This window comes from Lepidochelys kempii, chromosome 5, assembly GCF_965140285.1.
Source record: "Lepidochelys kempii isolate rLepKem1 chromosome 5, rLepKem1.hap1, whole genome shotgun sequence".
NCBI lineage: Eukaryota > Metazoa > Chordata > Testudines > Cheloniidae > Lepidochelys > Lepidochelys kempii.
In genome coordinates, this window is record NC_136384.1 from 851,720 (window position 1) to 865,998 (window position 14,279).

General features: G+C 60.3%; 1 protein-coding gene across 6 annotated transcripts in view; it reads left to right on the forward strand.

The window, feature by feature from the left end:
• The window catches only part of NPR2 (natriuretic peptide receptor 2), a 50,661-nt gene extending 38,573 nt beyond the window's left edge, over positions 1-12,088 (forward strand). For 5 of the 6 annotated variants that reach the window (XM_073343261.2, XM_073343265.2, XM_073343260.2 and 2 more), the window contains 11 exons: positions 3,838-3,909; positions 4,378-4,537; positions 5,956-6,111; positions 7,653-7,821; positions 8,553-8,699; positions 8,987-9,110; positions 9,456-9,524; positions 9,769-9,943; positions 10,155-10,253; positions 10,570-10,661; positions 11,181-12,088. In XM_073343261.2, coding sequence (XP_073199362.2) covers positions 3,838-3,909; positions 4,378-4,537; positions 5,956-6,111; positions 7,653-7,821; positions 8,553-8,699; positions 8,987-9,110; positions 9,456-9,524; positions 9,769-9,943; positions 10,155-10,253; positions 10,570-10,661; positions 11,181-11,243 — 1,326 coding nt within the window. In that variant the 3' untranslated portion in view covers positions 11,244-12,088. The remainder of the gene's footprint in view (positions 1-3,837; positions 3,910-4,377; positions 4,538-5,955; positions 6,112-7,652; positions 7,822-8,552; positions 8,700-8,986; positions 9,111-9,455; positions 9,525-9,768; positions 9,944-10,154; positions 10,254-10,569; positions 10,662-11,180) is intronic. The other variant, XM_073343263.2, reaches the window with a different exon arrangement.
• Positions 12,089-14,279: the final 2,191 nt, after the last annotated feature.

The following is a 14,279-nucleotide window of genomic DNA, read 5'->3' on the forward strand; positions in this document are numbered from 1 at the left end:
CATGAAGCCAGTCAGGACTCTGGGGCAGTCGCCTTTCTGTGAGCAGCCTGTCTGCAGGACACACAGCTCACCCGGCTCCACCTTCCTGGGTCTGACCTCGGAGCATTCAGCCTCCTCTGCCCCTCCATGCACTTCCCACAGCGAGTCCGCCCAGGCGGGGTCCTGGGGGAGCCAGAGGGTCCTGCCCCCCAACTCCGCAGTCAGATGTGACTCTCCGCCAGCCAGTAAAACAGAAGGTTTATTAGACGACAGGAACATGGTCTAAACCAGAGTTTGTAGATGCAGAGAACAGGACCCCTCAGCCGGGTCCATTTTGGGGGGCAGTGAGCCAGACAACCACGTCTGCCCTTCACTCCATGTCCCAGCCAGCCCCAAACTGAAACTCCCTCCAGCCCCTCCTCCTCTGGGCTTTGTTCCTTTCCTGGGCCAGGAGGGCACCGGATTCTCCAAGGCTTTAGCTCTCACCTTGCAGGGGGGAAGGGCCCAGGCCATCAGTTGCCAGGAGACAGAGTGTCGGCCATTTATGTACCCTGGCCCTTTGCTCTGCAACAATTACAGTCCCTTATCCCACCACCTAGAGACTTAAGAACTGCCTAGGGGAAACTGAGGCACCCCCACACTATTCAGAGGAAACATTAAGAACAGTCCTGCTTCGTCACAGTGGGACCCACCTGAGAGTGCCAATTCAGGACAAATGGCTTCAAGCAGGGCAGCTACAGCCCAAGACTGGGGTTTATTTGCACACCAAGGCAAACCAAACCAGACAGACAGAGAAGACTTTGGTTTTACCCCACAGGCTAACCACAAGTCACACAAGCAATTCCCTCAGACACTCCAGTTTCCCAGTATCCCCACCAGTGCCACTCGTTGTGGGGACAAATAGTTATGAAAACCAACACCCCAGTAAAAGAAAAAAGGTTCTCTCGATTCCAAAGGACTAAGCCCCAGACCCAGGTCACTATACAAATCAGATCTTACCCACAAATCACGCTGTTGCCAGTCCCTTAGAATCTAAAATCTAAAGGTTTATTCATAAAAGGAAAAAGATAGAGATGAGAGCTAGAATTGGTTCAATGGAATCAAGGACATACAGCGATGGTAAAGTTCTTGGTTCAGGCTTGTAGCAGTGACGGAATAAACGGCAGGTTCAAATCAAGTCTCTGGAGAACATCCCCAGCTGGGATGGGTCATCAGTCCTTTGTGTAGAGCTTCCATTATGTAGCAAAGTCCCTCCAGAGGAAAGAAGCAGGATTGAAGACAAGATGGCGGAGCTGCAGCAGCTTTTGATAGTCTCTTGCCATGTGGTCTTTCTTTCTTTGTCCCAAGGACAAGCTGCCCATCACCTGGCCTGGAAACACCTCAGAATTCTCTCCATAGTTCAGGTCCCTGCCTACCTGGCTGAGTCCCCAGGCGTGTCTGCCTTCTCTCAACGGGTCAGGTGTGTAGCTTATGGTCCTTAATGGGCCGTCCAGCAGGCTGGGCAGAGCTGACACCAACGTGTCTGGGGTGTCCCCCAGTGGCACAGCACAAGTTTGAACTACAGACAGTATAGAGCCAATATTCATAACTTTAACTGCAAAAATGACACACACATACAGACAGCATAATCATAATCAGCCAACGATAACCTAGTGTTAGACACCTTATTTGACCCCCTTTATACAAGATTTGGTGCCACGACAGGACCTTGGTTGCAACAATGTTCTATATGGTCCCAGATTATGTCAATAACATCACATGGGGCATGCCACCAGCTCGCTTGCTGCTGGGCGGTGATCCCTGGAGAGGCTGCGGCAGCTGACAGAGCCCAGGAAAGGGGCTGGCAGGGACTGTTGCAGACCACAGGCCCAACAAGAGAGTAGGACAAACTCCTTCTTAGGCACCTGTCACGGAGTGTGGGGGAGTCTAGGCCCTGCACCCCTCTTCCTGGGATTCACTGAGACTCTCAGCCAGCCAGTAAAACAGAAGGTTTATTGGACAACAGGAACACAGCCCAAAACAGAGCTTGTGGGTACAACCAGGACCCCTCAGTCAAGTCCTTCTGGGGGAGCAGGGAGCTTAGACCTCAGCCCTGGGGTTCCCTGCGTTCCACCACCCAGCACCAAACTGAAACCTTCCCCCTCCCGCTGCGTCACAGCATCTCTCTGCAGTGAGTGGAAAGGAAAGTTGCATTGTCGTGGGTGACGTCAGTCGGGAGGTCTCCTGCCTCCCATGGTACAAGTTCAGCAGTGTCTAGACATTAGAGATGGTGCTTTTCGAATACGAAAGGTGTTGCACCAAGCCCGCGGAGCTCGTTATGGTGGGTACAGATGAATCCGTCACTGGTGCAGAGGCTGGTGGTTGCCCAGGGACCGTGACTGAGACCTGACCACACTCAGTGCGAGCAAGTGGAGGACAGTTTCTACCAGTGAGATCAGTACTTGCTGCTTCAGAAGGGCTTCTCCCAACGCAGAGGAAAATTATGAGTGCAATTTATGGTGAGGAAAAATTTAGAGAGAAGAATGTGACTGAAAAGTGGGAGTTTTGAAAGCAGAGTTTATTAGCTGGCCAAAAATGATCCCACAATTGTGCAAGAGGCGAACTCTGGCGAAGAGCCCGTCCTGGTTCAGTGGGGAAGTGATGCCAGCAATTCAAATTGAAAAAGGGGAACTAGGTATCAGCGGCAAACGATGTGAATTAGAATGTACAAAGTGAAGAACATTCCTGTACTCATAAAGTTTAAATGGCTACTCTGACAGTGACCCCCTGCAGAGCACAGGCCAGAGAAATCCCTCCAGTTACCTTGGGACTGAGCCCCAGAACTTGGGTTTGACTAAAGCATCTTCCAGGAAGGCCTCCGGGGCTGATCTGCAGACACAAAGAAATGGAGAATCCACCACTGCCCGTGGCAGTCCGTTCCCATGCTTCAGCAGCCGTATTTCCAATTGAAATTTCTCTGGCTTTAACGTCCAGCCATCGGTGGTGGTTCTGCTTTTCCCCTTCGGTGCCAGGGATTTTCCATCTGTGAAGGTGTTTACACGCTGATCATGGCACTCACCTTCTTTTGGACTGAGCTCTTTAAGTCTCTCACTGTTAGGCATTTTCTGCAGCCCTCGAATCATTGTTGTGGCTCTTTTCTGCCCCCTCTCCAAGATCTGGTTGAAGATGCGGACACCAGAACTGGATGCAGTATCTAGTATCGGGCTCCCCAATGCTGTAGAGAGGTAAAATCCCCCCAACACTTCATTATCAAAGGGAAGACTGAGCAGCGACTTGCTGACAGTGTGTAAGGACCTTCCCAGACAGCAAACCCTGGGCACTGATGGCTGGAAACTGAAGCCAGACAAATTCAACTTGGAAATACAGCATCAGTATTGATCAGTGAGGGTGGCTGACCATTGGAACAGACTGCCAAGATCCAGGGCAATTTCTCCATCTCGGGCCCTTCAGACCCAGACTGGAGCCTTTCTGGGAGATGCTTTGCCAAACAAAGTCAGTGAGCTCTGTACAGGGGTATGTGGGGGAACTAGAATGGCCTGTGCTCTGCAGCACTTCAGACTAGATGATCTAATGGCCCCTTCTGGCCTGGTGCTCTGTGAATCTATGAAAGAGAAACCCCATCGTTACGCCAGGCATGACCCTGATTGCAGTGCCGTGTCTCAGTGTGGGGGTTGCTGTGTCCAGGGCTAGGGGCCTTGGCATGGGGTCATGAAGGCTGGGGCATGTCTTGGGGTGGGGGAGTCATGGTGCTGTTGTCTGGTGTGTCCTATGGGGTGTGGCACACCTGCCCAATGAGAGGGCCTGACTGGGGTGCCCGGAGCCCACACCTGACACAATTCCCTCTCTGGCCTCTCCCAGGACATCCTGGAGAACGAGAGCATCAACCTGGACTGGATGTTCCGCTATTCACTCATCAATGACATCGTGAAGGTACGAGAGCGTGGCGGGGTTCCTCTCTGCCCTGGACCCATGGGTCTGGCTCCTCGTGCTGGGGCCCTGTTGGCACTGGGGGAGCAGCACTGGGGTGAGCAAGCCCCATGGCCAGACAGCATCACCAGCCCTGCAGGCAACACTCCCTGTTCTGTTAGGCCCCACACCCCACTAGGAAAGGTGCCAGGGAACCAGCTGTCCCTGATTTCGATGTCTCAGGAAGTGTGGAGCCCCATGGCACCAGCCCGCTAGCCAGGGTGGGGCACTGGCGATCTCCCTCTGGTGACCCTTTGGTAGCCGTGGCTGGGTCGTGCCAGCTCTCGTGGCCCCTGGGCCGTAGGGGCTATAGTTTCTGCCCCGATGGGGTGCCCCCAGATTCTGGCTGGGGGATAGGTCGGGGCTGTCTCCTGGTCTGGAAGCCCCAGGGGTCCCGACAGGCGACGTCTCAGCAGTGTCTGTCTGGCACAGGGAATGGCCTTTCTGCACAACAGCATCATTGGGCACCACGGCAGCCTCAAGTCCTCCAACTGCGTGGTGGACAGCCGCTTTGTGCTGAAGATCACGGACTACGGGCTGGCCAGCTTCCGCTCCAGCTGCGATGCTGAGGACAGCCACGCGCTGTATGCCAGTGAGTACCCCCCACCCCGGCGTGCACCTGCTCCCCGCCCTCCCCCTCCTCCCCAGGAGCCCCGCTCCAGGAGCATGTGACGATGCTGCCTCTGGCGGGACGCAACTGAGAGTGTCAATTCAGGACAAATTGCTCAGAGCCGGGCAGTCACAGCCCAAGGCTGGGGGTCCTTTACTGTTAAGGCACCAAACCAGCCAGCTAGAGAGGACTTCGGTCTCACCCAAGCAATTCCCTCAGACACTCCAGTTTCCCAGTATCCCCACCAGTGCCATTCGTTATGGGGACAAATGGTTATGAAAACCAACACCCCAGTAAAAGAAAAAAGGTTCCCTTGATCCCAAAGGACCAAGCCCCAGACCCAGGTCAATATACAAATCAGATCTTACCCACAAATCACACTGTTGCCAGTCCCTTAGAATCTAAAATCTAAAGGTTTATTCATAAAAGGAAAGGGATAGAGATGGGAGCTAGAATGGGTTCAATGAAATCAATGACATACAGTGATGGCAAAGTTCTTGGGTCAGGCTTGTAGCAGGGATGAAATAAACGGCAGGTTCAAATCAAGTCTCTGGAGAACATCCCCAGCTGGGATGGGTCATTCAGTCCTTTGTTCAGAGCTTCAGTTTATAGCAAAGTCCCTCCAGAGGTAAGAAGCAGGATGGAAGACTAAATGGAGGGGTTTCCAGGTCCTCCTATATTCTCTCTCTTGTGAGCGGAAACCCCTTTGTTCTCCTGTGCAAAATCACAGCAACAAGATGGAGTTTGGAGTCACGTGGGCAAGTCACATGTCCATGCATGACTCAGTTTGCAGGCCGCAGCCATTGCTCACATGCTACTTTGAGCGTCCCAGGAAGACTTCTCATGTGTGGATTGGAGTCTCCCAAGGTCTATTGTCAGTTAAGTGTTTCCTGATTGAGCACTTAATCTGCAAATTCCTTTCTCAAGAAGCTGACCACATGCTTCACTGAGGCTACTTACAATCAAACACATTGCGATACAAGTACAGAGCCAATATTCATAATTTCAGCCTCAAAAATGATACACCCAGACAGACAGCATCATCCTAACCAGCAAACCAGAACCTTCCCCTAGACACCGCACACGACAACCTTTGTACAATATCTGCTGCGAATATTACAGCAGTAATCTATACGGTCACGGGTCATGTCAATAACGTCACAGAGGAGAAGGGGGCGCCTATGCTCCGCAACCTGCCCAGGGCTGAGAGGGCAGCTCCATGTGGTCCTTCAAGCCTGGGCTGCCCCACAGCCTGCCACCGCACTGCTCCCGGCCAGGCTCCTCTGAGCTGGGTGGGGCTTGGCCCTGGGGGCTCTGGGCTGCTGGGTTCTCTCAGGGCGGGTGAAGGTCGGACCCGTGGGGCTCCGGTCAGACGTGGCTCTGCCCCTTGCTCCTCCCAGAGAAGCTGTGGACGGCCCCAGAGCTGCTGCAGAAGGGGCGCCTGCCCCCGCAGGGGATGCAGAAGGCCGATGTGTACAGCTTCAGCATCATCCTGCAGGAGATTGCCCTGCGCAACGGGCCCTTCTACATCGAGGGCATGGACCTGAGCCCCAAGGGTGAGGGGGGCCTGGGTCCCTAGGGATGGGGTGGCGGAGGGGTGGGCCCCAAGGTGACAGTGTGTGGGGCGGGGCCAGGGCTGGGTCCCTAGGTGACAGGGCGGTGGGGGGCCTGGACCCCGAGGTGCGAGTGGCGGGGGGCAGGGCTGGGTCCCTAGGTGACAGGGCGGTGGGGGGCCTGGACCCCAAGGTGCGAGTGGGGGGGGCGGGGCTGGGTCCCTAGGTGACAGGGTGGTGGGGGGCCTGGACCCTGAGGTGCGAGTTGGGGGGGGCGGGGCTGGGTCCCTAGGTGACAGGGTGGTGGGGGGCCTGGACCCCGAGGTGCGAGTGGGGGGGGCTGGGTCCCTAGGTGACAGGGTGGCGGGGGGCCTGAACCCCGAGGTGCAAGTGGGGGGGGGCTGGGTCCCTAGGTGACAGGGTGGTGGGGGGCCTGAACCCCGAGGTGTGAGTGGGGGGGGCTGAACCCCGAGGTGCGAGTGGGGGGCGGCGGGGCTGGGTCCCTAGGTGACAGGGCAGTGGGGGGCCTGGACCCCAAGGTGCGAGTGGGGGGGCGGGGCTGGGTCCCTAGGTGACAGGGTGGTGGGGGGCCTGGACCCCGAGGTGCGAGTGGGGGGGGCTGGGTCCCTAGGTGACAGGGCGGTGGGGGGCCTGAACCCCGAGGTGCGAGTGGGGGGGCGGGGCTGGGTCCCTAGGTGACAGGGCGGTGGGGGGCCTGGACCCCGAGGTGCGAGTGGGGGGGGCGGGGCTGGGTCCCTAGGTGACAGGGCGGTGGGGGGCCTGGACCCCAAGGTGCGAGTGGGGGGGTGGGGCTGGGTCCCTAGGTGACAGGGTGGTGGGGGGCCTGGAGCCCCAGGTGCGAGTGGGGGGGCGGGGCTGGGTCCCTAGGTGACAGGGTGGTGGGGGGCCTGGACCCTGAGGTGCGAGTGGGGGGGGCTGGGTCCCTAGGTGACAGGGTGGCGGGGGGCCTGAACCCCGAGGTGCGAGTGGGGGGGGCTGGGTCCCTAGGTGACAGGGCGGTGGGGGGCCTGAACCCCGAGGTGCGAGTGGGGGGGCGGGGCTGGGTCCCTAGGTGACAGGGCGGTGGGGGGCCTGGACCCCGAGGTGCGAGTGGGGGGGCGGGGCTGGGTCCCTAGGTGACAGGGCGGTGGGGGGCCTGGACCCCAAGGTGCGAGTGGGGGGGCGGGGCTGGGTCCCTAGGTGACAGGGTGGTGGGGGGCTGGACCCTGAGGTGCGAGTGGGGGGGGCTGGGTCCCTAGGTGACAGGGTGGCGGGGGGCCTGAACCCCGAGGTGCGAGTGGGGGGGCGGGGCTGGGTCCCTAGGTGACAGGGCGGTGGGGGGCCTGAACCCCGAGGTGCGAGTGGGGGGGGGGCTGGGTCCCTAGGTGACAGGGCGGTGGGGGCCCGGAGCCCCAGGTGCAAGGGCCGGTCCAGCCCAGGGTGAGGACAGCCAGCCGCTCAGACGGCACCCCGGGCCTGGCTGGGCCCCCCCGTGCCCTTGCCCCGGCGCGTGGCCCACGCCGTGCCGCGCTCTGTCCCCGCAGAGGTGGTGCAGAAGGTGCGGAACAGCCAGCAGCCCTTCTTCCGGCCCTCCATCGACCTGGGGCTGCACAGCGAGGAGCTGGCCGTGCTGATGGAGCGCTGCTGGGCGCAGGACCCCGCCGAGCGCCCTGACTTCAGCCAGATCAAGATCTTCATCCGCAGATTCAACAAGTGGGTGCCCCGGCCGGGGTGGGACAGGGCTTGGGGCGCGGCCTCATGCCAGCTGGCACCCAGGGGCGCTGGGGGAGGTGTGTGGGGCTGGATGCATGCCCTCAGGGCGTGGGGACAGCTGGGAGCGGGGCCGAGATGTGCGATGGGGGCACGCTCCGGGCAGGAACGGGGAAGCAGGACGGTGTCACTCCCAGCACCCGGGGTGTGCGAACACAGGAGCATTACGGTGTCGCACGCGGCCCCTCAGGCAGGGGTAAGACGGGGGGTTTCTTATCTCCCACCTCCCCAGTCCTGTGTGCTCAGCTGGGGCGGGGGTTCTGCTCCCCCTGGGGTGTTGGGTGCCGGCTGTCACTGTCCTGGTGACTGGGTTCCTCCATTGATGTGGGGCCGGCCTCAGACCAGGCAGCGGGGTGACGTTCAGACCCGTGTGTCAGCCGCCCTGAGAACAAAAGGTCCTTTCTCCCCCCTCCCGCACGGACCCATGCAAAATATAGAGGAAACTGAGGCACACCACAAAGTCATTCCAGAAACTTCCCGCTCGGTCACGGTACCAAGAGGGGTTCTGGGTGGTGTCATAGCCGCTCCTTGAGCGCCAGACCCAGGAGGCGACTGGGGAGCAGCAGCCCTTGGGGAGCAGGCTCTGGGGGGGGGTGTCACTGTGCCCCTGTTCGTGGACACAAGGCCCCCCACAAGTCTCCTCCCGTGGCCTCTCTGCCGGCCTGTCTCTGCAGGGAAGGCAGCACCAGCATCCTGGACAACCTGCTGTCGCGCATGGAGCAGTACGCCAACAACCTGGAGAAGCTGGTGGAAGAGCGGACGCAGGCCTACCTGGAGGAGAAGCGCAAGGCCGAGAACCTGCTCTACCAGATCCTGCCCCAGTGAGTGACCCACACAAGCCCCTGAGCGGGCGCTAGCAAGGGGGGACGCCGGGGGGCACATGCCAAGCTCCGCCACGGGGGTGCGCTGGCGTGGGATGGGTGAGCGTGCGGTGGAGTGAGGGGCAGAGTGCCCCGGGAGTGGGTGGTGGATGGGGCTTACAGGCCTTAGCCCTGGTGCACCCTGCACGGTGCCTGGGGCGGGGGGCAGGGGCCTGGTGCTTCTGCCTTGCTCCCCTTTCGCAGCGGGGGGGCAGCAGCGCTCACACTGACCTGCCCCCCACCCCCAGCTCCGTGGCCGAGCAGCTGAAGCGTGGGGAGACGGTGCGGGCCGAGGCCTTCGACAGCGTCACCATCTACTTCAGCGATATTGTGGGGTTCACAGCCCTGTCGGCTGAGAGCACCCCCATGCAGGTAACCTAGGTGGGGGGGAGCAGCGCCCCTGCGGGTAACCGGGGGAGGGGAGAGACCATACCATGCAGGCAACCAGGGGGGAGAGCCCCCCATGCAGGTAGCCAGGGAGGGGGAGAACAGTGCCTTGCGGGTAGCCAGGGGGTGCCCTGTGGGAGAGGGTCTGTAGGGGAGCAGCCTCCCCTCCCCCCGGCAGCCCAGTTCCCGGGGCTCTCGGCATGGGCTGGCCCCGTGCGTGGGGAGCCGCGGCCCGCGGGGTGTGGCTGGGCGCCCTGGGCAGTGCCGGCTGCGCAGCGAGCGGCCAGGGAGGCTGGGCGCTCGGCCCTCACCTGTGCTCCCCGCCCCCAGGTGGTGACCCTCCTGAACGATCTCTACACCTGCTTCGATGCCATCATCGATAACTTCGACGTGTACAAGGTGAGACGGGCCGGCCGCTGTGCATGGTGCTCTCTGGGCCGGGCCTGGCGGTCGCGGGGAACCCAGCGCTCGTGCCCCGGGGAGGGGGCGGGGAGCTGAGAAGATGCTCCTCGGCAAGGGGCCCCGGGGCCTGGCTCTCAGCGGGATGGGAGTGTGGGTGGGGTCTCCCGCTTCGAACTCCCTGGGGTGGCAGACCCGGGCATGCGTTTGCTGATGCTCGTCCCTGACTCTGCTTGGCCCCCAGGTGGAGACGATTGGAGACGCCTACATGGTGGTGTCGGGGCTGCCGGTGCGGAACGGGAAACTGCACGCCAACGAGATCGTCCGCATGGCGCTGGCGCTGCTGGAAGCTGTGAAAACCTTCAAAATCCGGCATCGGCCCAACGACCAGCTCCGGCTGCGCATCGGCATCCACACCGGTGAGCCGCCGGCCCCGCTCTGCAGACACGAGGCTCATGCAGCCAGCGGGTGGGCCCAGGGAGGGCCTGCACCCAGCTCCCTGGTGGGGCACCACGCTCCGAGTCACCAGCAGGACTGGGGGGGACGTGCTGTCCTGGGGCCAGAGGGGGCCTGGGCGAGGGCAGGGGTTCCCAGGTCCTGCGCAGAGGTGACAGCTCTCTCCCCCGGCAGGTCCTGTCTGTGCCGGGGTCGTAGGGCTGAAGATGCCCCGGTACTGCCTGTTTGGAGACACGGTGAACACAGCCTCGCGCATGGAGTCCAACGGGCAGGGTAAGTCTCCCCCTCAGCGGGCAGCCCAGCCCTGTGCCCTGGCATCGCAGCTCACCCATCCCCCTCCCGCTTTCCCTACTCCTGGGCCGCTCCCTGGTGGGTACGGCAATGGGCCCCCGCCCAGCTGCAGGGCAAGTTCAGGGCTGGCCCTCGCTGCCCTATGGCAAGGTGACTTGGAGGCAGCACCATGGGAACTGCCCAGTTGAGCCCATCTAGCCCAGGAACCCCCAGCCCAGATCCAAGCCGTGGGTCCACAGGGGTAGCTCCAGACCCCTTGCTCTGGCCCCTGGTGACTCCTCCCCCTCGTCTGACCCAGCACTGAAGATCCACATCTCGTCCACCACCAAGGAGGTCCTGGATGAGTTTGGCTGCTTCGAGCTGGAGCTCCGAGGTGACGTGGAAATGAAGGTGAGTCTGGGGTCCCGCTCTGCCAGGACCGGTCCCACCAGATGGACGGGGGCAGGGCTGTTGGCATCTCAGTGCTCCTGGGGCACTGGGCACTGGCAGGTGAGCACGGAGCTGGAAGCAGGTGGAGGGGCCAGGTGTGGGGCCAGCAGCCAGGATGCCATGGCCATGGGAATGCACGGACGGGCCCCTGCACAGCTGAGAGCCCAGCAGCCCCTGTGCCAACTTCAGCCACAGCAGCTCTGCCCATGACGGGCACATCTTGGCAGCGGGGAGAGCCCCTCGGGAGCGCACTGCACGGCTTGGAACAACGGGCACTGCCGAGCTCTCCAATGCGGCATCCCTTCTTGGGGCAGGGAGTGCAGCGGGGCATGGGCGGCCCCAGCTCTGCAGAGGGGAAGCCTGGAGAGGCCTGGCCCCAGCTGCGGGACATGGAGGATGTGGGGCGGGTGAGCCCGCCCAGCCATGGGGCCCAGCCCCAGGCGATGGCTCGGGCCTGACCTGCTCCCCTCTGCCTTCCAGGGGAAAGGGAAGATGCGGACGTACTGGCTGCTGGGCGAGCGGACAGACGACAGCATCATCTGAGGCGGGCCCCTGGGCTGACTCGGGCTCTGCACTGAGCGGGGCTTCGTCACTGAGCTCCGCACGCAGGAGGCTGCGCGCCGTCTCTGAGCACCACTCCCCGGCCGCGGCAGGGAGCGCCCAGCACACAGGTGGCTCCTGGGCTGGCACCGGGCTCTGCCTCCGGACTGCAGGCCCCAACCAACCCAGCCGAGCTCCATGGGCCCTGCTGGCAGACATACACAGCCGTGCTGCCCACCTGGCCCTGCCCGCCCAGCTGCAGTCTCCTTCCACTCAGCCTCCGAGTGCAGGGCCTGGCGGGGATAGCGGGAGCCAGCCGGGCCCACGACCCCACTCGGCTCCTCAGAACCTGGCTGTACCAGGGCTGGCAGGGCCCCGGGCAGCGCCTGAGAACGAGCCCCCGGGGCCCTGAGTCTCTGTAACCTGGTATCCCCTCCCCAGGCTCGGCTGGCTCTGAGCCCCTCAGCCTCGCCACCCCCTGGGCCCAGCCGGCTCTGAGCCCATCCCCCCAGGGGCCTGGCTGCTCCCCCATGGCACTTGGCCTTCTTTCCAGTACTCTGCACCCTCCCCCGAAGTGAGCAAACTGGGGGCTGCTGCCAGGGCTGGCCCTCAGCTGGAGGTGGGGGTGTTCCTCACCCACTGGCCTGTGGCCTGGTTCACACGAGCACGATGCAGCTGCTCACGCCTTCCCTTGTAACTGTCCCGCATTCCTCCCCCTTGCCCTGTAACTACCCAGTGGGCTGGGCAAACGCCCACAGCGTGGCCATGCCCACAGCCTCCCTCCAGTGTACAGATAGGGATCAAACTGTGCAGACGATTGTGTTGAAATACAGACTTCCCGAACCAGACCCTGCACGTCTCTGGGGGGGCTAAGCGGAGAGCACTGCCGCAGTGTGACCCTGGGCGGCTGTCTGGGGGGTGGAGGGAAGCTGGTGCCACCCTGAGCGGAGGGCTGAGGAGACCTGGCCAGTCAGGCTTCTTTGCCTGGCCAGGTAGTTGGTGACCGGCTGCAGGGGCTGCTGTGAACACTGGCTCCTGCATTGTGTGCCGGTTGCCCTGTGTGCAGTGATGCCCTGGGCACGGCCATGCACCCGCCCTCCACCTGGCCAGCCCTGGCAGGAAGGCCATGCAGCAGCCGTGGGCCCCGCCTGGCTCCTGAGTGCAGAGCGGGGCTAGAGGCTGCCTCGCTGTGTCTCCTGGACCACGTTCAGAGAACGGCTCGCTGCCCACACTGGGTTTGCTTTGGCTGGTGGCCGGAGCACTTTCCTGTGAGCTCAGCGCCGGCTTCTCAGCCAGCCCCTTCCTGGAAGGCACCATTGCCCGGAGCACGGCAGCGGCGGGGGCTCTGCCTGGCCCAGGGGCTGGCGGTAATGAGACCACGCACACTTCCCAGAGAGCATGAGAGGGAGCAGTGGGCCATGACATGGCCAGCCCAAAGTGCAGAAAGAATAGCAAATATGGCAAGCGACCAGCTTGGCTTAACAGTGAAATCTTCAGTGAACTTAAACTTAGAAAGGAAGCTTACAAAAATGGAAATTTGGTCAGATGACTTGGGAGGAGTATCAAAATATTGCTCGAGCATGCAGGGATGTAATCAGGAAGGCCAAGGCACAATTGGAGTTGCAGCTAGAAAGGGATGTGAAAGGGAACAAGAAGGGTTTCTACAGGTATGTTAGCAATAAGAAGAAGGTCAGGGAAAGTGTGGGCCCCTTACTGAATGGGGGAGGCAACCTAGTGACAGAGGATGTGGAAAAAGCTGAAGTACTCAATGCTTTTTTTGCTTCAGTCTTCACAGACAAGGTCAGTTCCCAGACTGCTGTACTGGGCAACACAGCATAGGAAGGAGGTGAGCAGCTCTCAGTGGAGAAAGAACAGGTTAAGGACTATTTAGAAAAGCTGGATGAGCACAAGTCCATGGGTCCAGCTCTAATGCATCTGAGGGTGCTGAGGGAACTGGCTGATGTGATTGCAGGGCCATTGGCCATTATCTTTGAAAATTCGTGGCGATCAGGGGAGGTCCCAAACAATTGGAAAAAGAAAAATATAGTGCCCATATTTCAAAAAGCGAAGAAAGAGAACCCGGGGAACTACGAACCGGTCAGCCTCACCTCAGTCTCTGGAAAAATCCTGAAGCAGGTCCTCAAGAAATCCATTTTGAAGCACTTAGAGGAGAGGAAAGTGATCAGGAACAGTCAGCATGGATTCACCAAGGGCAAGTCATGCCTGACCAACCTGATTGCCTTCTATGATGAGATAACTGGCTCTGTGGATATGGGGAAAGTGGTGACATCTTGACTTTAGCAAAGCTTTTGATATGGTCTCCCACAGTATTCTTGCCAACAAGTTAAAAAAGTATGGATTGGATGAATGGATTATAAGGTGGATAGAAAGCTGGCTAGATTGTCGGGCTCAATGGATAGTGATCAATGGCTCCATGTCTAGTTGGCAGCCAGTATCAAGCGGAGTGCCCCAAGGGTCACTCCTGGGGCTGGTTTTGTTCAATATCTTCATTAATGATCTGGAGGATGGTGTGGATTGCACCCTCAGCAAGTTTGCAGATGACACTAAACTGGGAGGAGAGGTAGATAACGCTGGAGGGCAGGGATAGGATACAGAGGGACCTAGACAAATTGGAGGATTGGGCCAAAAGAAATCTGATGAGGTTCAACAAGGACAAGTGCAGAGTCCTGCATTGAGGACGGAAGAATCCCATGCACTGCTACAGACTAGGGACCGAATGGCTAGGCAGCAGTTCTGCGGAAAAGGACCTAGGGGTGACAGTGGATGAGAAGCTGGATATGAGTCAGCAGTGTGCCCTTGTTGCCAAGAAGGCCAATGGCATTTTGGGATGTATAAGTAGGGGCATTGCCAGCAGATCGAGGGACGTGATCGTTCCCCTCTATTCGGCACTGGTGAGGCCTCATCTGGAGTACTGCGTCCAGTTTTGGGCCCCCCACTCCAGGAGGGATGGGGACAAATTGGAGAGGGTCCAGCGGAGGGCAGCGAAAATGATTAGGGGGCTGGAGCACATGACTGACG